The following is a 27,582-nucleotide window of genomic DNA, read 5'->3' on the forward strand; positions in this document are numbered from 1 at the left end:
CCAGTGGGGCTCCATGCACCCGCTTTCAGTGGGTGGGTCCTGCCTCTGAGTCCCCCAGAACCCACATGAAGCACTTTGGGCCAGACCGCCTGCGGGGTTTAAGGTTGACAACCCTGCTCTAACTTGTACAAATGTTAGGATCAAAGGCAGTGGTTCTCCCAACGTCTGCCATAGGTTGTCACTGATCTTCAGAAGAAAAATAATTGGGGCCACCTAATGAGTCATTCTTTAGATTGAAGGTTTAGGAAACAGAGGTTCATTCTTGTGAATGAACGTTACTTATGGATTTGCATTTTCTTGTGCCTGTCCATCTGCCTTCATAAGTAATCCTCCCTTCCTCCCAAACTTTGAATCAGAAATGTAACCATCACAATTTTAAGTGGTGAGGGAGGAGAGAAGGATTAAAATTGTTCAGTCGGATTAGAAGTCTTCAAATAATCACTAGCAAGTGTCCATTTTTTTTGCCTGTAACAGATGGTTTAGGTGGCACTGGAGCTGTAGAGGGAGCTTGTCTCATCCTTCAGTTCTCAGCGCCAGCTTGGGATGCTTGTCTTTCTGTACTTCTGATATGTTTGGCATCACTGCAAACAAAAGCAATCCAGCCAGAGACTAGTCCCTACGGGGATTTAGGAGGCAAGTTTACAAATAGACCGCTACAGGCAACCTTGTGGGTGGCATCAAATGTAATTTTTTAAGGCAGGGATCAGGAGTTTTCTGGCAGAGGGGTTGGAATGACCCAGCTCCGGGCAGAGGAGGGTGGGAATTGGGGCCCAGCTGCCACTGTCACTTCTCCCCACTGCTCAGCTGAAGCGTAGCGTGGTGAAAGCCCCCTTCTGCTGCAGCCTGTGTTGCCTGACTGTGGCATGGCACAGGCAGAGACCCCCTGTGGTGCTGTCCAGGGAGAGCCCTCCCCCAGCTGCTAAATACAGCCATAGCCCCCACTCTGCAGGTTGGATCCAAAGTTGCTGCTGACCACATCGTGCTCCTGGGCTGTAGGTTGCTAACCCTTAATTTAAGGAGATACAGAAATTAAAAGGAATTCTTCTTTGCCCTCTCTGGGGATGGACTTGGGCCAAGAGGCTGCTTCTATCCCTATGTTGTGTAGTGCAATTAATGTGGAATTTATGTTCTACACACCCTGCTTAATCTAGGGTTTTCTCCTGAATGGCAGGCAGGTACGCCATCTTCATTATACAGTTGAGTAAATTCAGATAGAAAAGTTTGTGACCTGTTGAACTGTAGAGGCAGGAGCAAAACCAACAAGAGTTCTTATTTGTAGTCTTCTGTCATATGTAGAAGTCAACACTAATTCCTGCTTCCAGTAAACTAGGCTGTGTCTGTGCCAGTCTTACCAGAAAAAATGTTCTTAATGTGGACGAAGCTTGTATATGCAGACTGAGCAGCTGGCTTGGTTGTGTCTGTTGGAGATCACACTTCTTCACTACCCTGACCAGCATAGTTATGCCCGAAGTCTGGTGTAGGTATTGCCTTTGTGAGTCAGTTTTATGTTAATGAAACAAGGTAGAAAGTGGGAGTAGCAGCAGGGCAAGTGCTGTGCTTTTATGTAGCATCTTCATATGACAAAGCAAAAATTAAACCTCACAGTTTCCCACGAGACAGGTAAACGCTATCTCTATCCATGAAATGGAGATGATAAATTGAGGAAAATCAAGTGAAGTCAGTTAGTTGATAAGAGACTTCAGTAGTCTGAATCTTCTACTTAACTAGTCTCTCTCTTTTTATTGTTAGCCAATTTCTTCTAGTGTGTTAGACAGTGGGGACTTGGGATACATCATTTCTCTTACCAGAGAGAACACAGAAAGATCAGATTTGAGTACTGTGCAGATGTACTTTGTAGAAGGATGATTTCAGAGCTCAGACTCTGGTTTTGCTTCCTGCCTTTTATCATGTCAGAGCATTTCATCCAAACGGGGACGCAGGAGTAGATGCAAATACATATCTGATACTCTGTAATCAAACTGATCTCTTTTCAGGGTTTCTTGTTTCAAAGCACAGATACTGATCAGTTGTAGCTAGAGGTCTAAACACTTTTGGAATATCTAACCACGTTGGAAACAGGTTTGAAATATTGGTAATATTTAAGCTGCATACTGTTGTATACCAGTTATAGCACGCGTGGGTCTTTTAAGCTAAGTACAGGCATTTGGGGGAAGTTAAATCAGTTCAAAATGGCTGCCCAATATCAGGTAAGTCAGGATGGGGGGGCTAGCAGGGGGTTGGGGGTCCAGCAGGTTGGAAGGGGTGGGGGGCAGGCATGATCCATGGGTTGGGTGGGGCTTCAGGTGCGACCCACAAAAGGTAGTGGGGGCAGGTGTGACCCACAGGTAGGGTAGAGGGGCAGGCATGACCCACAAGGTTGTCTGCTTGTGGGTTGTCCAGAGTGTCTGGTGAAGTCTATGGGGAGGGTTTGGGTGGGGATCAGGGACTACATTTAGCCCTGGATCTCCCCACCCTCGCAAACCTATACCCCAATCCCTCCTGCCCCTCCCCGCACTGGGACATCCTTGCTCGGCTCTGGCAGCAGTGAACACTGATAAAAGTGCCTGCGCCCAGAGCAGCTTTTGGGATGGGGTTTGAGAGGGCTAGCTGGACTGAGGTGGGGCAAAAAATACCCCAGTGTGAGGATGCGGGGGGCAGAGGGTGAAAAGAGCAGCCCTGGATCTGGGGCTAGTAGCTGGGTTTTCCCAGCCCCAAGGCTGCATAGGTAAAACTTAGAAGTGCCATGCACTGGTTTGACCTAAATCGAGTATGTTTGATACTACGTAGGTCCAGGTTTATCTTAGTTCTGTAGTTTTTAGACTGCTTTGTGTGCATGGAACTTCTGTACAGACTAACTGCTGGTCATTGAAACCAGGTCTGTACCAGGATGAGCTAAGTTTAAATCGGGCGGCTATTTTGATCCCTGTTTAAACACCTGAATATCTGTAGTTAGCCTTAGAAGAGACATGAAGAACTTTGACCTGATTTAGGTAGATAGGAGGTCCAGTTTGTCCTGAATATTGCCTACTTTTATCTTCCTGTACCTCCCACCAGAGAGAGAGAGCAGCATTGCAGTAGCACTGAATGCTGTAGAAATTGGTTTGGAATCCTTTGCAATGAAAGATGTTGTCTGAGTGATATACTTGTCCTTCTGTACTAATAAAATGTGAAGAGCGTAGTATGAAATTTTTTTCCCTGAATACTTAAAACTTTTTTTTTTTTAAAGCAAGTGTTAAATATTTCGTGCCAATATTTTTGGAAGGAGCCATACTTCCCCTCCCCCCCCAACCCCCTTAAAGTGAAACACGAGGCCTTTTTTATTCAGCCCAGATGGTGTGTGCTTTTTAAAGTGAGCAATGTGTTACAGTGAAAATGGGCCACTTTTTAACTTTTCTTAACTGAATGCATGCATGTAGTTAGTATCTGCTTTAGATTCAGAATTAGTCAAAGAGACTTGTAGGGTAAATATATCAGCTATTGGAAGCTGCCTCTGCCAGACTGAAGGAATTTCTGCCATTGCCAACAGCCAGTAGTATAGCAACTTGGCTGCAGAAAAGCTGACAGCTGTGTGGACATTATTTTAAAGTAGTGGTTTGATCCTTCAGAGAAATGGACAGTATGAACTAATTTGGTCTTTCTTACATCTGTTTTCAGTGTTTCTGTAACACCTACTCCCTATGAATTAGCCAGCATCCTGTGTTTTGGTTGAATGGGCAGAAATAGTGCATGCCAGGGGTCAAGGGGCAACAACTGGATTGAAGATGCATTCACAGACCTTTAGATTTGTTGATATTGATTAGGAGAGACTGAAGGAGACTCCCAACACTTGTGACCAGTTGTGCTTATTTTACATATGATAATTATTGAGTGAAAAAGTAGGTGCCCACGAGTTTGTTTGCCTCGGGTCCACTGAAGGGTTAATCCGGCCTTGCTAATCATAACTGTGAAGTGAAGATTTTATGTGAACTTAGCTGAGATATTTATTCACTCTGTATCACTTTCCCCTCTGGTAAAAAGGGGCAAGGAATTCTTTTTTAAAGGACATTGTTAGGATAAATTTGAGTGTCATTAGAAAGCCTATAAACAATCCTTTATTAGCTGCTGAATGGGATTTAATATCTATACCAAGAATCCTGATCTATAATATCTTTATCTCTTTGGGACAGCATAATCATTTTGTATTTAAAAGGAATATTAAAAGGGGAAGAGAAACTTGGAATGCAGAGATTTCCTTTAAGAAATTTGGCTTGACCTAGAATGAATCTGAGGCACTTGTCCTGGTCATTTTAGGTCAAATATAGAAAACAAATAAAATACTAGAGTTTAGAAATTCCAGAGTCTACAAGATCCACTGTATCTGAATCATGTTCTTTGGAAACCGTTATGACTAGCTGTCTTCTGCTTAGAGAACAGTAATTAAGGCAAAAGAGGGGGGAGTTAGATTTGGGTACCATTCTTAGCTCTGCCAGACTTCCTGTAACACAACTCTGGCTCTCATTCAAGGGTGGATTCAGGGAGGTGCAGTTGCAGCCTCCCCACCTTCGATTACTGCTCCACCCAAACTTTAAAACCAACTGCCTTGGAGTGCAACACCATTTCTATTCAGGCTTTGCTGAGAGAGTCGATTAACTTTATGGGTCATTATTGTCTCTCTGATTCCTGCTAATCTCTCTGCCCTTTTCACAGGTGTTAATAACAGTCTATCCTTTTTAATGGTCTTGATGGCAACAAAAATATGCGAACCCTAGATCATACTTTTGCTTCCACTGATAGCAGTAGTATCAGAGGAAGATAGGCCTACACCTGCTGTTACTTGGATTTGAACCTTCTTAGTGTGGACTAGGGCTTCACCTTAATTTCCTCAGCTGCAGAACAGAGATAATACTACCTGTATTTAGTGCATGGTAAATCTTAATTCATTAATGGTGTAACAGGATAAAGCCTTTGGCTCTTTCTGTCTCAGGATCTCTCAAGAAAATGCCTGTTATTAAAATTACTAAACAGGGACCGTCTCCAAAGAGAGTGTTCCTGTAGCGTCACATTGCCCATATGTATGTGTGTTGTTTTTTTAACTGATCCCATTAGGATCTGGTACTGAAGTTTAAGGTGTTATATACTGTATAATTAGACTAAAAAGAATGAAGATCAGCTGTGAGCCAAGAAAAAAGAGGATCTAGCCCTGTTGTTTTGGTTTTAACCTGGCTAATCATATATTGCTTTCACTGATAGTGGGGCACGTGCACTGTATTTTTAGCATATTGGTTGCTTTTTGCTGTTAAAAAGTTACTGTAAGGTTCACAGTGTTCACCTTCTGTGTGTAGTTGTTTAAAAGTGTTGATTTGACTTAGCAATTGCTTAGCAGATATAGATCAGTGATGCAAAGAATGACTTGAACTGGATTCAGGTGATGATAACAATTGACTTGTTGGTTGAGCATAAAATTACAAAACTCCTTGTATCTGCAGTAATGCTCTGAGGCTCTTCACTTGCCAGGTGCTTACTGCTGGTAACTGTAGCCAGCAGTGGCTGCAGTTGAACTGATGCTTCATGTTGTTTTCTCTGCAAGAGTAGTCAAGGACAAATCGTTTTCAGTACTACTTTAGGAATGGCGATTCAAATCTGAACTGGATCTGGATATGGTTTGTCTCAAGCTGCTGACAGCAGTAGATACTTCTGCTAGTGAAGACAATCTAGAGTGGGCAGGCATTCAGCTCAGGGACTCTTTCCAGCATGTACTAGGTAGTGACCTCTATGCATTGGGATGTGGGTCAAATGAAATTGGCTTCACTTGAACGGGTATGTAATGAAGCAGAGAATGGAAAAAGAAGAAATGGATAAAACTGACAAAAGCAGAAGGAAATAAAAGTGTTTGCATTGCATGTGGTCTGGGCCTGTTCTTTGAAAACTGCTTTCTTTTATGCAGCACTGCAGATTAATATGGATAGAGCTGAAAGTATAGCTAATAGTTAAATTTCCCACCTCATAAACAATCGAAAATACTAGTTCTTAACAACACAGGCTAAATTTTTCTAACCATGGCATCTGCTCCAGCCAAATTATCTGGAAAAAGTTTCAGTAAAAGAATAGATTGGCCATTTGCAAAGATAAAATTAGAGCAAAATGTTACATAACTGGTATTGAAATAAGTGTAAGATCCTCTCTCTTTTGTTAAAAAAGAATAGGCCAGGGGTCAGCAACCCCCCACACGCGTGCCAAGCATGGTACGCAAGGCCATTTTGCTCGGCACACCACCGCCAGCCAGCTGCTGCCAGCCATGGAGCTGAAGCTGCTTCCAGCAGGTGGCTGGGAGGCTGCAAGCCCTGCTGCAAGAAGACCGGGCTCCATGGTTCCACTGCAGCAAACAGTGGCTCCAGGCATGCTGGCACTCTGGCACCTTCCAAGGTAGACGTTGTGGTTTTTTCGGCACTCCAGCCAAAAAACGTTGCCTACCCCTGGAAGGCAACTATCAAGGGAGCAGAGAGAGTAGATTGTAGTATTATCATCCCCAAGTGTTCAAAGAGCACAAGAATATCTTAACAATCAGAAGTTGTTATTCTTTTTTTATACGTTTTCTTTCTTTCATTTTTTAAATTTGCCTTTCCTGGTTTTTGAGTCCTTAGGATACAAAGAGTAAAATTTTTAATTTGCACAGCAAAGTTTTAGGGTTAGAAATGTTGTTGTTGTTCCCACTCCTGCTCCCCCCCCCTTCATTCCCCAGCTCCTAAATATGAGAAAGCTGAGATTTTCTTAAAATTACCTGTCTCCAAGAGATGAGGCTTTATGCAACACACCAAATATGTTCATATTAACATTTAGAAAGTTGGTAATAGTGAGATTGGAATGGGGGAGTGGAGGCTGCTGGGAAGGGGGTTAGGACCACTGATGGGGGTTGGAGAAATGATGTCTTAGGGGATCAGTAGCTGGAAGAGAGAAGACAAAAATGGGATGAGAACCCTGAGTAGGGTTGGCAGTCTACGCAACTGAGGCGGCAAACTATGAAGGGAGGAAAAGCATCTTTCTTCCACCATCTGTCCCATTCATTATTATTCTGTAGTTCAGATTTGAAGCTTTACAGTATTGCTCTTCACTTTGAATCGGAAAAAAGGGATTCCTATCTGTGAGCTCGCACCTTCAGTTTTCTTTAAGAGATTGTTGCATATTCCCTCGTCTATTTTTCCTGAAGTTTAGTGGGGTACCTGCATTTAACACCTCCAAGGAATTGAGATTACTGAGTGGAGCCACATTTGACCCAGAGACTTGGCCTTCATGCTTCCATCCTGCTCTGAAGCCCTCCTTCCATTCTAGTGCTGAATCTGCTTTCTTTGCCAGACTGTTTTAATGTGCCAGCTGCCTTTCTTGCCTGTGAACAGATGTATGCCAGGGGACTAGATTAAGACCAGGAAGCTCACTTCTAATTTTCACTAGCAGCACTGTATTTAAAACTAAATTGAAAAGCTAGTATGCATTAACCAACATACCATCTAGTTCCCAGCCCCTGGGGGATAGAAAAATGTTTTGCAGACAAAATACTAATCAGGCAGAATTATGGGGATTTGGAACCCAATTTGTAGTCTTGTTTGGTTTTACATGGGTATATGCCTTAGAGGAGAAGGAGCCCAGAGATCTCTGCAATTTGGGAAAATCCCACAGGATGTAGTGGCTGGGAATGAGGGAGGGGAAGATGATGCTTCTGGGTTGGAGAGTAATAGTAAAGGGTAAACTTCTCAAGGAAGCAGGTTCCCTGAAAATCATCATGTGTTTTAATTCTTCCATTGGTGAGCAGCAGCATCATTGGCTTTGCATTTGTCTGTATATACCAGTGGACTACAATTTAAGAAGTTAGAGTCACTTCTGTATATCATGTTGGATCTTTTCTTTTTGTCCCCTTCTTTTGCAGATAGCCAGCTGTTGCCTGGAAACAACTTCACAAATGAATGTAATATTCCTGGAAACTTCATGTGTAGTAATGGGCGCTGTATCCCGGGGGCCTGGCAGTGTGATGGGCTGCCCGACTGCTTTGATGAAAGTGATGAAAAGGAATGCCGTAAGTTATCACTGCCATTATCTTTGCACATTTTTATCATATGGCTCTTTTAGGTATCATTATCTTCTTTGCTTTGATACGAATTCTTTTTAGTGATGAAGCATCTGCTGGACTGTTAATCTTTCAGTTAGTGATGATATACTCTGAAAATGCCTTTGATTCCAGAGCTCCCAAGCTCCTAATGTGGTTAAACCTCATGTCATCCCTGTGATGTAGATACCTTAAGCCCATTGTTATATTAAGAAAAACTTACCTGTGCTTTTGTACTAAGCACACTCGATTTCAGTGGGCTGCCCTCTGCATAGGCATGTAGGTGAAATAAAAGGCATATGCATAACACTTGGAATGGAGAAGGAGGTGACTCTCCTATCTTTTTTTGCCCATTTAGACCAGTAAGTTATTGGTTAGGGCATTTATTCTGAGAGCCAGTAGAACTGGGTTCTGGCCAGCCCTCATCGAGAGTGAGTTGCATCTTCCTTCTTTCCAGCCAAATGATCTAGTTATCAGGCTACAGGCTGTGCATTGTTCAGAGCACTTTCTTCTGAACAGTGACCATTAGCACAGAGATACTACTCTTGTCTTTAGCACTGGCTCTGTAAGTGTGCTATTTTTTATTTAAGAATCTTCCCTTCTGAAACTCCTGTCTTGAGGAAGAGAAGCAATGGTTCCTGTATCTCTCCAACTTACTTTTCATGTTATTTAAAAACATCTCTTAGGCTTTATCTATGATTCTTACTTTTTTTCTCTTCCTTTATAACCTGAGCTTGAGAAGGTAGGTAGTTATTCTCTAGAAAGGTATCAAATAAATTTAAGATTTTTTTTCTCCTTTTTTTTTTGTTTGTTTTTTGTTTTTTTTTTTTAACAGGAAACCACCTTCTTCCCCCAATCTCTTCCTCTGCAGCATTTTGAACCATAGGAGCTAATGACAGCCTCTGGGAATCTAAGCTGAGTCTCCTGTGTAATTGCATTTTCTTTTAAAAAAAGAAGGCTTTTATTTTAGTTAGTATGAAGCTTGGCATATTAGTTAGCTTAGTTAGTAAGATGGTTGGCATTCTATACAAAAAACAAGACTGTACAGTCCATGGGTACAGATATGTGATTAAAAACTATACAGGAAGATCAAACTAGAAAAGGTTCAATGAGATTCTAAAGTGGGTTAAAATTAAAAAAAAAAATTCACAACTGTCAGCTTAAATGAAAAAGGGGCCACATTTGTTTGACCTCCTTGATGCTTTTATTCATCTTAAACCCTGTTGTAAGAAGCTTACCGTTACAGTTTATTTCCAAGTCATTATTCACTCTCCTTATATGTGCACTGAAAGAAGGAAGAGCTTCAGCTAAATTCATCAGATTAGAAATAACATGTCTGGTCAAGTGCTGTTCTTTCATTAACCCTCCTTGGATTTTCTGCCTCACTGAAAGTAAAAGAGTTTTACCTACTGTACAGTAAGAATTCACCTAATTGCTGACATAGCCACTAAACTAATTTTATTTACTTTTATTGCTTTCTCTTAGAAGTGCCTAAGACACCAGACAAATTTTCCAGTCTTTTATAAAACATCAGGCTTTGACCTGCCCCATCTTTTTACCAAGTCAGTTTTGTGACAAAACGATAGTAATAAATATTAATACTTTGTCTTAGCCATTAAAATGTAAGTTCCTATTAAGGGACAGTCCTTGACTTATATATAAATAAAACACCTAGTGCTCTGCGTCTTGGTTTTCACTTGGAGCCTTTTGGTTCTAATGTAAGATGATGATAATTAAGAGTGGGATAATAATAATTGAGATTCCTTTCTGAGCTCACCATGTCCATCAGTTATGCATACAGAAGTTGTCATTGGTGTATATCATATCTTTCCAAGCTTGGTGGGGCCCAGTGTGCTTCCATGCCACAAACTGCCAGACCAAAATGTGCTTTTTAAAACTAGTTGAACCAAATGCTCTTTGTCCTATAAGATATTTATAGGATGCAACCTTGGAGCTTTCTCCTTTTGCTGAGAACTTTGTCATTCTCTGCAGTTCTTTTCCCCTGCCTGTAAATAGACTCTTCATGAAATATCACCAAGCTAGAGTTGGCGCTCATTTGTTCACGAATCAGTAATAGCCAAATGTGCTTTGTGACCACCTCCATTCAGCTGCTCTCTTTATCAGGAATTGGCTGAATCCAAGTGAGATGAAGGCAGTAATGAACACAGTAACTGACAATAAAATTTAAATAGCTGTAAAACCACAGTTCATAAAATTATTTTTTTTCCTCAGGCAAATTATAATAAACTCTTCAGATCAAAGTTCTGCATTGCGATCGTGTATTTAGGTTTCCACAGAATTGTCCTCTCCAGGTTTTTTATTTAAATAATACTCTTCAGCTCAATCAGACTAACAAACAGATTTTTGGTTGAGTGTCCTTTTGGGCCTGCCCAAATGAACAAAGATAATTAGGCTATTCTTTCCTCTTCCTGTATATTTATCTGCCAGCTGATCCCCTGCAGGAATGTAAAATTAGCATGGAAGAGAGTGAATTGGGAGAGCAAATGATTCATATCCTGCACTGGCCTGCTGTTGAGAGGTCGGAGAAGCCAAAAGCAGAAGGGAGGTATTTGAATTCTCAGACCTCTGTGAGCTAAATTGATCTTCACATGGGCAAGATGGATCCAGTGACACGTCCCAAAACCTTTCAGGAGCTTGGGGTTTCCCTTTTCCTTAGTCTGGTGGCTGCTAGGCTGCTTTAAAGCTAAAGGTAAAGACAGACACAGAAATTATATTGCTGTGAAAGGACACGATACAAGCTGTTATGTCTGCTTGATTCTGTAGTGATATAAGCAGTAGCAAAACCGCTTCATCCAGGGGTGAATTAGCAATTTAGCTCACTGGTGTCATTACAGGATCACACAGGCCTAGCAGTTACAGCAGATCTGAAGCAGCTGTCCCTTTCCCCTTTTAAAGCAGCTAAAAAGTATGTATCCTAGATGTTCATGTCCTAATGTTTGCCCTTGAGGAACTCCTTTAGTTACCCTCAGGATATATCAATTCTGGTGGCTGAGCCAAGCTATAAGCCCATTAAACTTTGTGCTGTCCCAAGACTGTTGGCAGACATCTGGTTACAGCTGGGCTTTTTTTAGGTATGCTTCCACTCCACTATTAACCCGGGTGATTTGTACCCAGGATTAAGTAGTCGCATTAGCCTGACCTGGGAATGAGCACTTCTATATCAAGGCTTTAACTGTTACTCTGTCCTTGTTTCTGCAATTGCTTGTGCATGTGCCTGGGGACATATCTTGTGAAGCATTGTGCAAAAGCACTCTAAGGTTTTTTTGTAATCAGTTATGGAGAAACTTATCTTGTCCTTCAGGGGGAATTGTGGGAAGGGCATTGGAGAGCTATCAGTACTCAGGTGACTAAATCAGCTTCCTCATTGCACACAGGTGGATCTCAGCCCAAGCTTAATTGAAGTTCAACATCTATTCCATATCCCAAGCTAATAGCACCTCCAGACTTGGGCTATATATTTTTCTGTCTGGATAATTAGGCTTGGGGGCTAGCATGCCTCTTACATCTGGCAGAGACAGGAAAGCCTTTGGAGACTGGTGATACTGACTTCACTGTTTGTTTAATAGACTCTTATGGTCCCTTGTTCGCAGTTCTTGATCAGCACAGGCATGGGATCCTGAAAAGGGTGTATGCATTGAGAGTGGGAGATGGTGGGCACAGTCCTTGTCCTGTGGCAAACAGACTGAAGTTCTCATGATTGACTGAAGTTCAAAGCCCATGGCTGTGGAGGGGACTCCAGGATGGAGTGAGCTAATTTATGCATTTATGAAATCATGAGTTCAGAAATGGCCATGCTAGATCAGCCTTGCATTCCACTGTGTAAGTGATTGTTTCTGCCAGAAGCTGAAGGAAAGGGTGCAAGAAATCCAAGACAGAAAAATCATGGAATAACTGGTGCAGTTTTTTCCCAGTCTCCATGACTTTAGTGCTTGCCTTTATTTTCTGAAACATGAAGGTTTATGTTCCTTTGTTCATCCTATTTTAATGAAGATGTGGATGGTTTTTAGCTCTCTCTTATAAATGTCTAATCCTGTTTAGAATTCTCCAGTTCTTGGCCTTAATGATAACTTGTGATCAGTCACTCAAGAAGTTCAGTATGTCATGTGTAGTTAGAATAGAATAAATAATATTTGCAAAAAACCTTCAGCAGTTTGGAACAGGCTGGTTCCTAAGCGGTGGTGACACAGGAGCCACTAATGTGGTCAGTTTCTTGATAGAGAGGACTGGAATTGAATTAAGAGCATGAACAGTTCTAAAGGTCTAGAATTTTCTGTAGTTAAGACATACTAATAGGTAGACTTTTTAAATGGGCCTGAAGAGTAGATTTGATTTGGTTCCTGGCTGCTATTGGCGGTGGTCAGAGCTGTTTTAAGGATGGCGGGGGGCATGGGATGGTCAAAACGCTTTGCAGGAAATGGGAGGGGGTTATTGCAAAGTTAAATTACTGGGGTATATAGTAAGGGTGCACCAATAAAGATTTTCTTAGCCAATACTGATAGCCGATTATTAACCAGCCATATTGGCCTGTACCCATCTGATTTCCAATTTACAAGAATGCAGCCAGGCAGCATGGAGAGCAGGGTCCTGCAAGCAAGTCTCTGAAGGGGAAGGGGCATGGGGGAAGGAAGGAGCGTGGGGGGTGGCAGTTGAGGCCCCCATGGTTAGGGAGGGTATGGGGCAGGGGCTGGGAGCACTGCCCAGCCAGGGCAGTGAATGGAACCCGGCACTGGGGCAGGTACTGGACAGAGCTGTGGGTGGCTCGTCCAGGGGATCAGCATCTTGGCGTTTAAAAATAGTGGCGAGGGTGCTTCAAGCACCGCCCCCACCATTTTTAAGTGCGGGGATGCTTTTAACCAGAGTGGAGCCAAGCAGGGCAAGAGCAGGTGCAGGCTGCCTGCTGTGGGCTTGGGGCTCTCCACTCTGTTGTCTTTCCCCTGGGGGTCCCGCATCAGCCATTCGCCTCCTGCTTGCCTGGCAGCAGGAGGCACAACTTGCCTCTCCCACCACTGCCAGGCAAGCAGGGCACAAGCAGCCGGTGCAGGGCTCCTGGGGGAAAGGCAGCAGTGGGGAGAGCCCTGAGCCCACAGAGGGCAGTCTGCATCCACCCCACACATAAATCTGGGGGGGAGGGGTAACATGCCCCTCAGGCCTCCCCTGGAGGGTGTGCGTGGCGGAAGTGCCCCTTTTGCTCCCCCTCTCCCCCCAACACCCTCTGGACAACCCACCCATGGCTCCGTCCTGCTCCTTGCCCCAGCCCTGGGTCCCATTCACCGTCTTGGCTGGGCAGCACCCCCAGCTCCTGCCCTGCTCCCTCTCTCACCATGGGGCCTCGATCTACACCCTCTGTGCCATTTCCCTCCATCATGCCCCTTCTCCTCCACAGACTTACCTGTAGGTCACTGTTCTCCACGCTGCCCAGCTGCATTCCTGCGTGCAGCTGCATACGACATCCGGAGGCCCTGGCCAGAAGGCATATTGTATTTATTGGTGACATTATTGGCTACACCAACCAAAAAAAGTCAATAGCTGATAATGTTAATTTTCTTTTTGTCAGTGCTGATCTGATATGCAACCAAAATATTGATTCACCTCTAGTATATAGGAAAGTTTGGGAGAGTTTTTAGGCCTTGGAATCCAGCTCTTTGTGCTAGAATTCAAGCAGTCACCTTTTCAAAATATGTTTATAGTCAAAACCATTTAAGGTGCCCATAGCTAAGTTAGGCAGCTGTTTAAATGGCTTAGATAGCATAAAGTGATGTTGTTGCCATGGGCTAAGTACAGACAGTCAAAAAGCCTGAGGCTGAATTGAATCAGTCTTTGCAGGTTAGTTTAAGCTGCAAAGATTGTGAACCAATAAGCAAATGAACTGACATTCACTTTTGATTCAGGAAATGCAGCCACATGCCTGCAGTGGTCAAGCCAGAAGCCAGGGGGTGCTACAGCATGGCTCTCTGGAACATAGGCAGTGTGGGCTGTGTGTTTGCTTTCTCTTCCTGCTGCCCCTAAGGTGTCTGGGATTTGCAGTCCAGAATCAGAGCAGCAGGACTCTGCAGGGTTGCTCATCACTTCCTATTTCTGCTACTAGGTGCCTCTGGAATTTGTAGTCCACAGTCTCAGCCAGCACTAAGTAAGAATGGCAGGGCAGCTCCATACTCATGGGAAGGGAAGTTTTAACCCCCACCCTCCCTGGCCCAAGATTCCAGCAGGAGTGTTCCTAGGGGGAGGGGTGGGGGGCATTGAGCTGTCCAGTGAGCCAGCCCTCACTCCTCTAGCTAGGGAGCAGAGGGGAAGGGGCAGCCCTGCTCTCTGGGGCAGACAGCACAAGCCAGCCCAGCCCAGGGATACAAAGCATGCTGGGATGGTGGGGGGACTCTGATTTAACTTGAGCCAAGAAGGGGTCTGGAGCAGAAGATTCATAAATCGGTTTGACCTAAATTAGTTAAGTCTGATACTACATTCAGCCAGGTTTATCTTAAACGTTTTGAAGCTGGTTTATGTGCACTGAACTTCTATTTTGTTACAGTTTAAACCAGTTTCTGATCAACGCTGATCTGGGTTTTCTGTTTCCCACGGGAAAACAGAGAAAAATGGGGATTTTCCCCTTTACCCACTGAAAACATGGATTTCTCATTTTAAGATACGGGGAGAAGTGGGCACGCTAGAAGGGAAGAATAGGCTGAAATCAGATCTAGACAGGTTACAGGGGTGGGCAGATGAGAACAGGATGGGTTTCAACACTGACAAGTGCAAGGTGCGCCAGACTTCCATGCGTAGACCCTGAGATGGTGCAGAGTCACTTGGAAGAACTGGATGCCTTTAAGTCGGCAGGCCCGGATGAGCTCCATCCGAGGGTGCTGAAGGCACTGGCCGACATCATTGCAGAGCCACTGGCGGGAATATTCGAATGCTCGTGGCGCACGGGCCAAGTCCCGGAGGACTGGAAAAGAGCTAACGTGGTCCCCATTTTCAAAAAGGGGAGGAAGGAGGACCTGGGCACCTATAGGCCAGTCAGTCTCACCTCCATCCTTGGCAAAGTCTTTGAAAAAATTATCAAGGCTCACATTTGTGAGAGCCCAGCAGGACAAATTATGCTGAGGGGAAACCAGCACGGGTTCGTGGCAGGCAGATCGTGCCTGACCAATCTAGTCTCTTTCTATGACCAGGTTACGAAACGCCTGGACACAGGAGGAGGGGTGGATGTCGTATACTTAGACTTCAGGAAGGCCTTCGATACGGTATCTCACCCCATACTGGTGAACAAGTTAAGAGGCTGTGACTTGGATGACTACACAGTCCGGTGGGTGGCGAATTGGCTGGAGGGTCGCACCCAGAGAGTTGTGGTAGATGGGTCGGTTTCGACTTGGAAGGGTGTGGGCAGTGGGGTCCCGCAGGGCTCGGTCCTTGGACCGATACTCTTTAATGTCTTCATCAGTGACTTGGACAAGGGAGTGAAATGTACTCTGTCCAAGTTTGCAGATGACACAAAGCTATGGGGAGATGTGGACACGCCGGAGGGCAGGGAACAGCTGCAGGCAGACCTGGATAGGTTGGACAAGTGGGCAGAAACCAACAGAATGCAGTTCAACAAGGAGAAATGCAAAGTGCTGCACCTACAGAGGAAAAATGTCCAGCACACCTACAGCCTAGGGAATGACCTGCTGGGTGGCACAGAGGTGGAAAGGGATCTTGGAGTCCTAGTGGACTCCAAGATGAACATGAGTCGGCAGTGTGACGAAGCAATCAAAAAAGCCAATGGCACTTTATCGTGCATCAGCAGATGCATGACGAATAGGTCCAAGGAGGTGATACTTCCCCTCTATCGGGCGCTGGTCAGACCGCAGTTGGAGTACTGCGTGCAATTCTGGGCGCCACACTTCAAGAAGGATGTGGATAACCTGGAGAGGGTCCAGAGAAGGGCAACTCATATGGTTAAGGGCCTGCAGACCAAGCCCTACGAGGAAAGACTAGAGAAACTGGACCTTTTCAGCCTCCGCAAGAGAAGGTTGAGAGGCGACCTTGTGGCTGCCTATAAGTTCATCACGGGGGCACAGAAGGGAATTGGTGAGTATTTATTCACCAAGGCCCCCCCGGGGGTTACAAGAAACAATGGCCACAAGCTAGCAGAGAGCAGATTTAGATTGGACATTAGGAAGAACTTCACAGTTCAAGTGGCCAAGGTCTGGAACGGGCTCCCAGGGGAGGTGGTGCTCTCCCCTACCCTGGGGGTCTTCAAGAGGAGGTTAGATGAGTATCTAGCTGAGGTCATCTAGACCCAACACTCTTTCCTGCTTATGCAGGGGTTCGGACTCGATGATCTATTGAGGTCCCTTCCGACCCTAACATCTATGAATCTATAAGGTACTGCACCTGGGGGGGAAGAACCAGCAGCATACATACACGCTGGGGAACTCCCTTCTCATCAGTGCAGAGGCAGAGAAGGATCTTGGAGTCATTATTAAGGCCAATATGAACATGGGCCAACAGTGTGGGGACGCCGTCAGGAAGGCCACCCGCACCTTGTCATGCATCCACAGATGCATCTCAAGCAGGTCCAAGGAGGTGATCCTCCCCCTCTACTGGTCAGGCCGCAGTTGGAGTACTGCATCCAGTTCTGGGCGCCGCACTTCAGGAGGGATGTGGACAGCATGGAGAAGGTCCAGAGGAGGGCCACGTGCATGATCAGGGGTCAGCAGGGCAGGCCCTATGAAGAGAGGCTAAGGGACCTGAACCTGTTCTGCCTCCACAAGAGAAGGCTGAGGGGGGGATCTAGTGGCTATTTACAAACTAGTCGGAGGGACCAGCAGGCATTGGGGGAGTCCCTGTTCCCCTGAGCACTGCCAGGAGTGACAAAAAATAATGGTCACAAGCTAGCAGAGGGTAGACTCAGGCTAAACATAAGGAGGCGCTACTTCACAGTCAGGGCGGCTAGGATCTGGAACCAACTTCCAAGAGAAGTGGTGCTGGCTCCTACCCTGGGGGTCTTTAAAAGGAGTCCGGATAAACACCTGGCCGGGGTTATTTGACCCCAATACTCTTTTCTGCCATGTCAGGGGGTTGGACTTGATGATCTGCTCTGGTCCCTTCTGACCGTACCAACTATGAAACTATGAATGGAGAAACCTGCAGATTTTGCAGTTTTGCAAATTGCTGTCTGCAGGCTGGCAGATTTCCAGCCTGCAAGGGGCTGGGAGGGAGTGGGAGGAAGGTGGTCAGGCAAGTTTGGAGAGCAGCTCCCGCAGGTAAGTGTTGGAGCAGGGATTGAGACCTTCTTCCCCCCCATAGGAATGAGTTGGCCAGGGATGGGGATGGGGCTGCTGCCCAGCCAGGCAGGGCTTGGGGTCACAATGCATGGCTTCAGGGCCCTAGTGTGGAGTGGGACAGGGCCACAGGCAACTCGTCTGGAAGGTGGGGTGGGTGGGGCCAGCTTCCTGCTGCTGCACACACTCCTGGGGGTGGTGCAGGGATGACCCATGATCTGTGCACGGGGCAGGGGTGGGCGCAGGCTGCTCACTGCAGGCTCAAGCTCCCTGCTTTGCTGCCCTCCCCCGGGCCTCTGCAGCTCAGTGGGTGGGACCCAGCCCTGCAGGACACAGCAGGGCTACACAGGGAAGCTGCTTGCTGCTGTGAGCTCCACATTGCCCTAGCAAGGTGTCCCCTGTGCACTCGGTAGGAGCAGGGGTGGCAGTGTAGGGTTGTGCCCCTCACTGCTGTCATGCAGGCAGTGAACACATTGCCAGGGCAGCGCGGCGCTTGCAGTGGTAATGAGCTTCCCTTTGTGGCCCCACTGTTCCCTGCAGTGCTGGGTAGCACCTCCTGGGCACCAGAGACCCTGGAGGATGGCAGCAGGGGGGAGCCTGAGCCTGCAGCAGGCAACCTGCCCCAAGCACACATCTGGGAAATATGGGGTTTGTTGCGGGGGGTGGGGGTGAGGGGCATGAGCAGGGCCAGGGGCCTGGGGAAAGCGAGGAGTACGAGCAGGGCCAGGGGGCTGTGGGGAGGGGGGAAGTGAGGGGTACGAGCAGGGCCAGGGGGCTGGGGGGGGGGGGGAGTGAGGGGTACCAGCAGGGCTGGGGGGGCTGGGGAGGGAGTGAGGGGCCTTTCATTTTAATCACAGATTTTTGGTGTTTTATCAGAGAATTTGCTCTTTTTTTTTAATCGGGGAAAACCAGGATCCCTGCTGATCATTAAACTGGTTTATGTGTAGCTTGTTTCCCTATCCATGATGGTCCAAGAAATATGTGAGATTCAAGAATTCTTGCAGGTGATATCTTTTATTGGACCAACTGCACAACTGGGATACACATATAGGGTTAAGTATGACAGTACCCTTGCCGTAAGAGACCTGAGGAAGGGTACTGTGATACCTGAAAGTTTGCCAACATCTATCCCAATCACATGGCTGGTCCAATAAAAGATATCATCCACAAGAACTCTTGCCCCTTGCAAACAGGATAAGCCATATGGTACCTCCCATTGTTCTCAGTATTAAAGGTACTGGAGCTGGACAGTTCCTGCAGACACAGCATGTGCCCAGGGATGGTTCGTGAGCAGGGGTGGGCAATTATTTGGGCCCAGGGGTCACATAGGGATTGTTGATGAGTTGTGGCAGGCTGGGTCAGCAGTGCCCCCCCTGCCCCCAGAAACTTAACAAAATTTGCTGTGTCCAGTCTGCTCCTGGCTGGGGCCAGCCGGTGCGGGCAGAAGAACGGCCCTGCCTGTCCTCGGTTGGGCTCAGCCCCATGCAGTGCCATAGGGGCAGTTGTGGGCTGGATCCAACCAATTGGAAGGCATTCCCCATGGGCAGGATCCAATCAGCCGGCAGGATGGATCTGACCCACAGGCCATATTTTGCCCACCCCTCCCCAAAGGGTGTGCGGCTGTGTAGTTGCACCCCTGCTTCTGTCATTGTTGCTGCTGTTCCCAGCTGACCAGATATAAGGGGAGCCACATAGCTGCTTGTGCTCTGCTCCAGTCTTGGGTTTGTGGCTGTGCCAGGTCCAGCAGGGGACAGCAGCGGAAGTGGGTGAATATCCTCTTTCTGCACTTGCTCGCAGTTTCACGCCCCGCCCCCCACACACACACATGCACCATGAGCCCCTGCTGACTGGGAGCAGGCACTGCAAGGAGGAACTTGCCCACCTCTGTTGCCATCCCAGCTGACATGGGGACGGGAGCCCCAGAGGCACTCCAGCCATGGGTTGCTGGGAGTGGCTATATGGGGAGCTGGGCTCAGCCAGAAACAGTGTCTGCAGTTGACAGGTTCCTTTCTGGCATCTGCTTCTGACTGGAATAATTGCATGCACAGATACAGACTGGGGAATAATTAGCTAGGCTTCAGTACTGCAGAGAAAGACTGAGGGTTATGGTGGACCATAAGCTGAATATGAGCCAACTGTGTGCTATTGTTGCAAAAAAGGCCAACAGCATTCTGGGTTGTATTTAACAGGAGTGTCTCTTGCAAATCAAGGGAAAGGATTGTTCTGTTCTATTCAGTATTCATGAGGCATCACCTGGAGTAGTGTGTCCAGCTTTAGGCCTCACACTTCAAGAAGGATGTGGACAGTTTGGAAAGAGCCCAGTGCAGAGCAACAAAAATGATTAGGGGCCTGGGAGGCACAACTTATGAGGCAAGGCTGAAAGAACTAGGGTTATTTAATCTGGAGAAGAGAAGACTGTACAGGGATTTAGTAACAGTCTTCAAATACCTGAATGGCAACTGTTAAAGAGATTTTCTGTGACCATAGCGTTGGCTTTAACCTTCAGCAGGGGAAATATAGGTAGGAAATTAGGAAGAACTTTCTGATTATTTCAAACATTGTAACAGGTTGCCTAGAGAAACTGTGGAATCTCCTTACATGTTTTCAAGGACAGATTAGACAGACACTTGGCTGGAATGCTTTAGTCAGGGATGATCCCGGACAAGATGACCGTGTGAGGTCCCTTCCAGCCCTATGTTCCTATGATCTTCTGTCCATCCAGCTAATCTTTCACAGGCTTTACAGGTGTTTTAAGTGCTTCAAAAGTTACCTCTGTCCACACCCTCAGGTGATAGTTTCATGGTTTAGCAGCTGTGAACCTGACTAGCAGCAAGCAATTTTGGCACTTTTCTCCAGCCATGTCTATAGCTGTGGCTGTAAAGCTGATACTGCTGCACATCATGGTAGTAGTGGATATGCACTAAAGGGTTTAACAATCCTCTGTGTATCAAGACAATAGCTGTTTGCCAAATGAGTACGCTGTATGTGGTCTAGATTGTATACACATCCCACTGGGGTCCTGACTTCAGTGCAGTGTTAGCCTGAGTTAGCATAATTCAGGTTAGGGTGGCCCTTCTGTAAACTCCACGGTTAACAACACAGGATTGGTCTTAGCTGGTAAAAAGCTGCATTTTTTTTTTTCAACCAAGCATGGAGATTTAGGATCAAGTTCAGTGAATTTCTTTACCATGTGAAAAAAACTAATACTTTGATTTCCACTGTGGCATTATGTCAAAGTAGTGAAGACAAGCTCACACAGTGGCTCTGTTGGCAGCACAGTCCCCCTATGCCCACTGTGGCACTAGCTTGAGCATCAGCAGCGCTCTAGATTCAGCCCCAGCTAGAGCAAGTTTAAAGCATATACTTGAACTGGAAGTTTGTGTGCATTTATTAGGAGTTCAGGTAGGGAAAACATTTAAGTTGTTCCTCAAGCTAATCTTGTTTTCAAGACCAGTCCATCTAAAGTAGGAAGGTAGAGTTCTGGAGGGCAGTAAACTTTGATTGCTGAACAGTTTCCTTGCATGTTGATACGTACTGAGTAACAGTCTGTTCCTTTTGTACTATAATTGCTGCATGCAGAAAGAGACTAGTAACATTATTATAATGGACTGGTCAGATTATCTTGACCTCATCCTTCCCCCCACCCCCCCAAAATATTAACCATCTGCCTCGAAAGAAAAGAGAGAAAAATAAAGGAGAATAAAAGGCTGAAAAATCACTGAGCTCTACTTGTTCTATTCCTTTAGTGCCTTTCTTCTTTCCTGTCATGTGAGACGTACTCTTTTAATGTTGTCAGTTTCCACATTTTAGCTGAAGGTTTCCTTTTTGTTCTCTCTTTCCCCCAAAAAGGTGGAAGCAGCAGCAGCATCTTTTTTCCCTTCCTCTTCCACGTTTACAATATCTGTGCCGTCTCCCCCTTGGCTGTCTCCTGTGTTTTGCTACTTGCTTCTCTGCCCTTACCTGTAGTCATTCTAGCCTCCTCTCTGCTATCTGTTTGCAGTTCTGTTTCACATTCTGAAATGTAAATCAGCTGTCCCATAGCTCCTGCATGCACAAGTGGGAAACTGAGGCACAGATATTGAAAGCAATTTCCTTGTGGCCACACTGGGCACCACTTTCTGAAGCGGGATTAGAAGTTGGATCTGATTTTTATTTCAGTAGGTTATGTTGTTGCAAGTTAATATACAGCCTCTACCCATCTCCAACAATGAATAGACATCTGTAATTCTTTCCACGTGGCTTCTTGGCCAGTTCCTGTCTGGTAAGAAGATAGTGTATAAGCTCTCCTTCATAACAGGAAATAGCCACAACAAATGTGTAACCCTAGCGATTGGTTTTGCCTCTTCAGGGCTGTTGCAGTAATGCCAACTGGCTATTTCTAAGTCATTATTTCTAAGTAAAATTAAGTCTGACTCATGATCTTGTGATAGAACTCTCAACTCTCAGTATTTTTTCTTATGGCGCGTCTCATGTGAGCCTTGTGCAGCCTTCCAGGGCTGGGCCGAGCAGGAGGAAAGTTTGGGGTGGTCACAAGGTGAAGCCCAACCAGGCTAGAACTGGCTGCAAATTCCCTGGGAGCCCAGGCAGGGCCCAGCTGGGGAGGGAAAGGCGGGGATGCAGGGAGTCCAGCCATGTCAGCACCGAGCCCAGGGCTGTAACAGGTGGGGGGGCTGCTCAGGGCACATGTGCAAGGAGCCAAGGGGAGCGGGGGTTAGAATGGAGGATCTTATGATTTACATACCAAATCTCTTAATTTTTAATAGTTTGTCTTGATTTTTGACATGGTGGGGTTGGCAATACGGCTGTTGTCAGACGTATGTAGTCTTTGTAATATAGTGGAGATCATTTAAGAAGTACAAAATCTTAATAGCCAAAATGTGCTGTCTGGGGGCTTCAAGCCACTATCTCTGAACTTCCCAAAGAGCCTGAGCATGTTTGTGTATCATCAGCTGTGTGCTGTCTCCATCTTTTTTCTGCATGTAATCAGAGCACCGTTGTTTATCTTGTACTCTAAATCAGAAAGTGTGCGTGTGCATATAGGTGGTGGCGGGGAGAATGGAAAAGTGCAGGAATGAGGATTTGCAGAGGAGGCTGGAAAATACTTGCTTATTCCAGGATATTTTTAGGAAGAGTGAAAGCATCTAATGTAGAATTCATGTCAGTGGAGACGTTCTTTTCAGGTCAAATGTAGGCTTCACTGATGTCAGGGGTTCTCCAGTGGAAGCAAGGTGCTCTCATTGCCGGGTTTATCATTATCTTTTTAATTTGCGTTTCCTGTTCTTTTTGTTCTTTTGTATATAATTTTATTGTTTCTATAATCATCTAATAAAATGTGAGCACTGAAAACGGCTTTTGTCAGCTAATGAGCAACATCCTCCAGCTAGTGGGGAAATGGCATGTTGCTGCTTTTCTGTCAGCTAACGAGCAGCAGATGGTGCCGATTCGGAGCATGGCACATCATCTGAGCTAACTGCCTGGCATGACAGGAGCCAAAATTAGAGATGTACCAAATACTTGGGAACTCCAGCTTCTCTTTCATCCCTCTTTTGAGAGTAATTTCTTTTATGCCAAGTCCTGTGTATGTTCAGTTCTGTTCCCGTGAACTGGCAGTGATGCACAGTGACCAGCTACCTTAATCCATGTTATGTTGGAAAAGCTCATGTAGAGGCTGTAGGCTGGAAAGATGCCTGAACCAAGATGGCCAGGGGGCGGGTGGCAGGGGTGGTGTTTTGTAGCTTCCAGGTCATATGTGCCTCTCAGTTTGCAATTGCTATGGGGACAAATTCCATCTGAGATATTAAAATCAAACTGGCACGTGTCAGGGGGAATTGCTTGTGAGGCACTGTAGTTTTGATTTCATCCCCGAATTCTAAAATTCCCTTGGGGGGGGAAAAAGAAATGATTAATTTAGCCTCAATCATGCTTCAGATCAACAAAACTCTTGGAGACAAATGCTTCTCATGGACTGTAAGATCCATTCACACCCCCTCACCCCAAATTGTATTACTCCTGTATTCACACAAGTAACAGAGGTTCTGTGATGGTAACTCAATTAACTTGTTTTTTGGATGCTTGTTAGATGATGCAGATTGGAGTTTGGGGTTGTGCACTCCTGGCTGAGCTAGCATCTGCAGGACTATATGGAGACAAAAATAGTAGTGACTTATTTTGTTACTGAAGCCCGCTGATCTGACTAACATTTGGGAAGCTGATGTGCTGAGCAGGGCTTGGCTGCCTGGCAGCTGGTTGAACCAGGACCCAGGCAGCCCTGAAAGCTCTGGCTAATGCTATATGGATTTCCTGGTTCTGTGAAGACAACTGGAAAGTCCTGAGATTGCCAGCCTGGGAACTTCCAGGATCCAGAAATCCCATTAATTTTTGGTATTCAGGATAAAATACAGCAGGACTCGGGGGGGGGGGGGGGGGGGGCGGAAGAGGCGTGTGTGAATTCAGTTCCCAAAACTCAAGCATTTTTGTGGAACATACATTTGATTTCCCACTGAGCTCTAGTGTTCACTACAAAGGTGCTCTTTTTAGTCAACTTTTGTAATCCAGATCATGCTTCAGAAGCATTGGGTGACCTAAGCACAAGTGGGAAATAAAGCCTAATTTTTTTTCATATTTCCTCCTAGTGTTTTGTACACTTATTTCTGTAACTTCTCTATTGGGTACATTTTCAGCAGCTTAATGTAATGTAGCTTAATGTAATTTGCTTTTCTGTGTATACTTAATATAGTTATAATGCTTGGTAGTCTCTGAACACTTATAAACCTCCTCACAGCAGCCCTGTGAAATGTGGGGTATTGAGGGAATGGGTGAAGAGTGGGGGGTGGCAAATGCAAACCCACGTCACACACATACCTGCTCTTTGGCAATTCTGTATTGGCAGGGGATTAGACTAGATGAGCGATTATATTACTGTGTGAAAATACAGCCTGCACTAACCACTTTTAAGTATCCCCAGGGTTTCCTGTACATTTTTGTACTACCTCTAATTTAAAGAACCACCTACCAGACACATGTTTACTGCTCCCTCTGGTGTTCACTTGCAACAGGTTTTAACTGCTTCGTACAGTCGGGAAAAATAGATCCTACAGAAAATGTTCACAACAACAATTGTATACAAGGTTGGATGAGTTATGAAGAGAATTAAAAAACATACCAGATGAAACCCACACTCTGCAATTAATAAACTGGGTCTCCTGAATTACGTGACAGATCTTTTTGTGTGCTCTAAAACCTTTCAGTTAGAAAATTGAAACTCTCACAGAACAAAGGCAGGATCTGTTTTCATTTCAAAACTGATGCTTCAGAAGCAGGCATTGACATACGGAAACTATTGAATAATAGTTCATGAAGAAACTTCTTTATTAAGCTGTGAGGAATTTAGAAGAAGTTACTTTTTAGGCTTCATAAAAAGGAGTTGGGATCCAGTTTGTGGTTGCTCTTTGGTGGCTTTATTCAGCAAAGCAGCTGCACAGACCCCAGGAGGGTGTACCTGGGGCAGGAAGATTTGTAGCAGCTGCCATGCCTAGATAGACCTCCAAACAGCAGCAAACAGAGGAGGTGGCTGGCAACCTGGGATATTATTAATTTACCTAATTAGCACAGTGGCTAAACAGCTCTAGGAGGCCTAGGCATAAATACCTAATCCAGCTACTCTCTCCCCTGTCCCTGCACTGGGCTCACCACTGGTGTGTAGATTAATTGGGGGTGGAGCCTTTGGGCATACTTCTGAGCTCCTGCACCCAAGCGCATGTCTAGAGTTACTGTGTTGAATCAACAGGATTGCATCTGTGAGATCAGAATCAAGCCATAAGTCAGTGGTTCCCAAACTTTTTTTTCTTCAGCATGACCCCATTTATGGCCCCACTTCCTCAGCATGGCCTCTCACTCCCAACCCACAGTCCCCCACCCCTGTGACCCCATCCACTGATGGGAACTGCTGCCATAAATCCACCATGCAACATGATAACAATCTGGAAACCCATCAAGAGCTGTCTCTTGCTTCATTTTCTGCATTCTCACTCATTAACATCATAGAATAAAATGATGGCAGCAAAGCAAGAACATATTGACTTTTATTAGTAAATGTTTAGGATTGTGAATCCAAAAAAAAGCTGACAAAGCCGGTAGGGAAATACATAGTGCCCGAGCGAGGGACTAACAATAGAAGGATGGGGGTGAGGAGGAGAACACAACTAGGTTACAGGAGATGCAATGTTAGCCAACTAAGCCCGGAGGGAGGGAGGAAGGGGGAAAGGGACGGAGGGGGTTTGCGACGCTGAGAGAAAAAGAAGATAGATACACACAAACCCGTTACAATGGTCCGCAATGGTGGAAGAAGTGGTCCAAAGAAAAAGTGTCTCAGTCCATATAAAGTCTCATCGCGGGGGTCCTCTTTGGGTGGAGCAGGGTCATCCATTGTTGAAGAATCCTCTCGAGGTGAAGGTCCGTCTGGTGTTGGGGGGGGAGAGGGGGGTTTCAGGCGGTCCCCTCTGGGTCCGGTCTGGCGGTGGTTTGTCTGGTGGGGTCGGTGTACTGGTGGTGGCCCGTGATGTGTTCCACGTAGATGTCACAGGACCAAGGGATGGTATAGGACACCATGAGGCAGCGCATGAGCTTGGCGTAGCAGCGGGAGACCCGGCAGGCATGTAGGATGCTCTCGTTGCTGGGGTCCCAGGCTCCGAGCGTTCCCACGATGAGCGCGTCGACCGTCACGTCGTAGCCGCGGCCCCTCAGGATGTCGGCCAGCAGGGCGTACTTCTCCCGCTTGCGAGCCCGGGCGTCAGTGAAGGCTTGGCGCCGGTTCTCGAAGGGGATGGTAACGTCCACGATAACGACCTTCTTGGCCTCCTCATCAGTGATCACTATGTTGGGATGCATCTGGCTCTCTCAGCCCGGGATGGTGCGGTTCATGGAGACTAAACAACTCCAAGTGCCATTCCATTCATCCTCCTTATTTTGCCTGTCCTGGTGACATTTTGGGATTTAGAAGCAGGACAAGTATTAGTCTTTTTGTCTCCCCTAGACTTGTAAAAGCAGTCAAGAATAAATAGCCAGTTTAACCAGCCACTTCAGAAAAAAAATTAGCTTTGTAGGGATGGCAAATGTTGGAATCTCTGTAAGCTAATTAATGACTGCTTATTACCACAGTACAATTATTATGGTTGAAGTTATTTTGCTTGGATTTGCTCTGCTCTGCAGAGTCAGAGGCTAATGAATGGCTTTCATGTACAAGAACAAAGGGCACAGAATAGCTCAGGCTGCTATCCTTTAAATACCAGGCTTTGGGATAGACATGCAGAGCTCAATGCACTGGAAGAATGAGATGTAGCATTTTGTTAATAAGAAATGTCTGCCCAATTCTGTGGTAACAACAGTAAACCCCTGGAGCGGTTTAAACCATATGAGATCTTCCTTGAAGTAGAGCAGCAGGCCAAGAACCCAAGTCAGACTAATCCTATGCATCTGTAAAGATTACCGACAGTATGTAATTTAATGCATCAGAGGCAAAGAATTTTCTTGGAGCATCAGTTACTCTTTTCTAGTTAGCATCAGTCTCCAGAATCTCAGATTGTTGGTGTGTATATGTATTCAGGCCAATGGGATTAAGATAGAGTGCTGCATGCTTGGAGCCATTTTCTGGGCTGTACTGCCATATACAGAGAGGAGGGCACCTATTCACTGCTCAATTGCATTGCACACTAGCAGCGTCCATGGAGATTTGCCAGTGACGTCTTTGGCTAGGCTGGTCTCTGGACTCTTGCATCCTAGTTAATAAACAGGTGCAACTTCAACTAAATATGCATAGATTTTTTTTCCAGATATCAATGGCTTGGATTCCTATTTCTGTATACATATAGGGATCCAATTTATTTCACCCCGCTTGATGCCAGGATGTTAGTAGGAATGTAGCTGCTTCATAGAATCATAGAAACTTAGGGTTGGAAGGGACCTCAGGAAGTCATTTAGTCTAGCCCCTTGCTCAAAGCAGGACCATCCTCAACTAGCTCATTTCAGCCAGGCCTTAAAAATCTCCAAGGAGAGAGATTCCACCACTTCTCTAGGCAACCTGTTCAGGTGCTTCACCACCATCCTAGTGAGAGAGTTTTTCCTAATATCCAACCTAAAACTCCCTTGCTGCAACTTGAGACCATTGCTGCTTGTTCTGTCATCTGCCACCACTGAGAACAGACTAGCTCCATCCTCTTTGGAACCACCCTTCAG

The 27,582-nt window shown here is 45.8% G+C and overlaps 1 protein-coding gene across 3 annotated transcripts in view; it reads left to right on the forward strand.

The window, feature by feature from the left end:
* The window catches only part of LDLRAD3 (low density lipoprotein receptor class A domain containing 3), a 225,533-nt gene that overhangs the window by 63,407 nt on the left and 134,544 nt on the right, over positions 1-27,582 (forward strand). For all 3 annotated transcript variants that reach the window (XM_019477198.2, XM_014602180.3, XM_014602181.3), the window contains exon 2: positions 7,898-8,044. In XM_019477198.2, the coding sequence (XP_019332743.1) occupies positions 7,898-8,044 (147 nt within the window). The remainder of the gene's footprint in view (positions 1-7,897; positions 8,045-27,582) is intronic.

This window comes from Alligator mississippiensis, chromosome 2 (assembly GCF_030867095.1).
Source record: "Alligator mississippiensis isolate rAllMis1 chromosome 2, rAllMis1, whole genome shotgun sequence".
Classification (NCBI taxonomy): domain Eukaryota; kingdom Metazoa; phylum Chordata; order Crocodylia; family Alligatoridae; genus Alligator; species Alligator mississippiensis.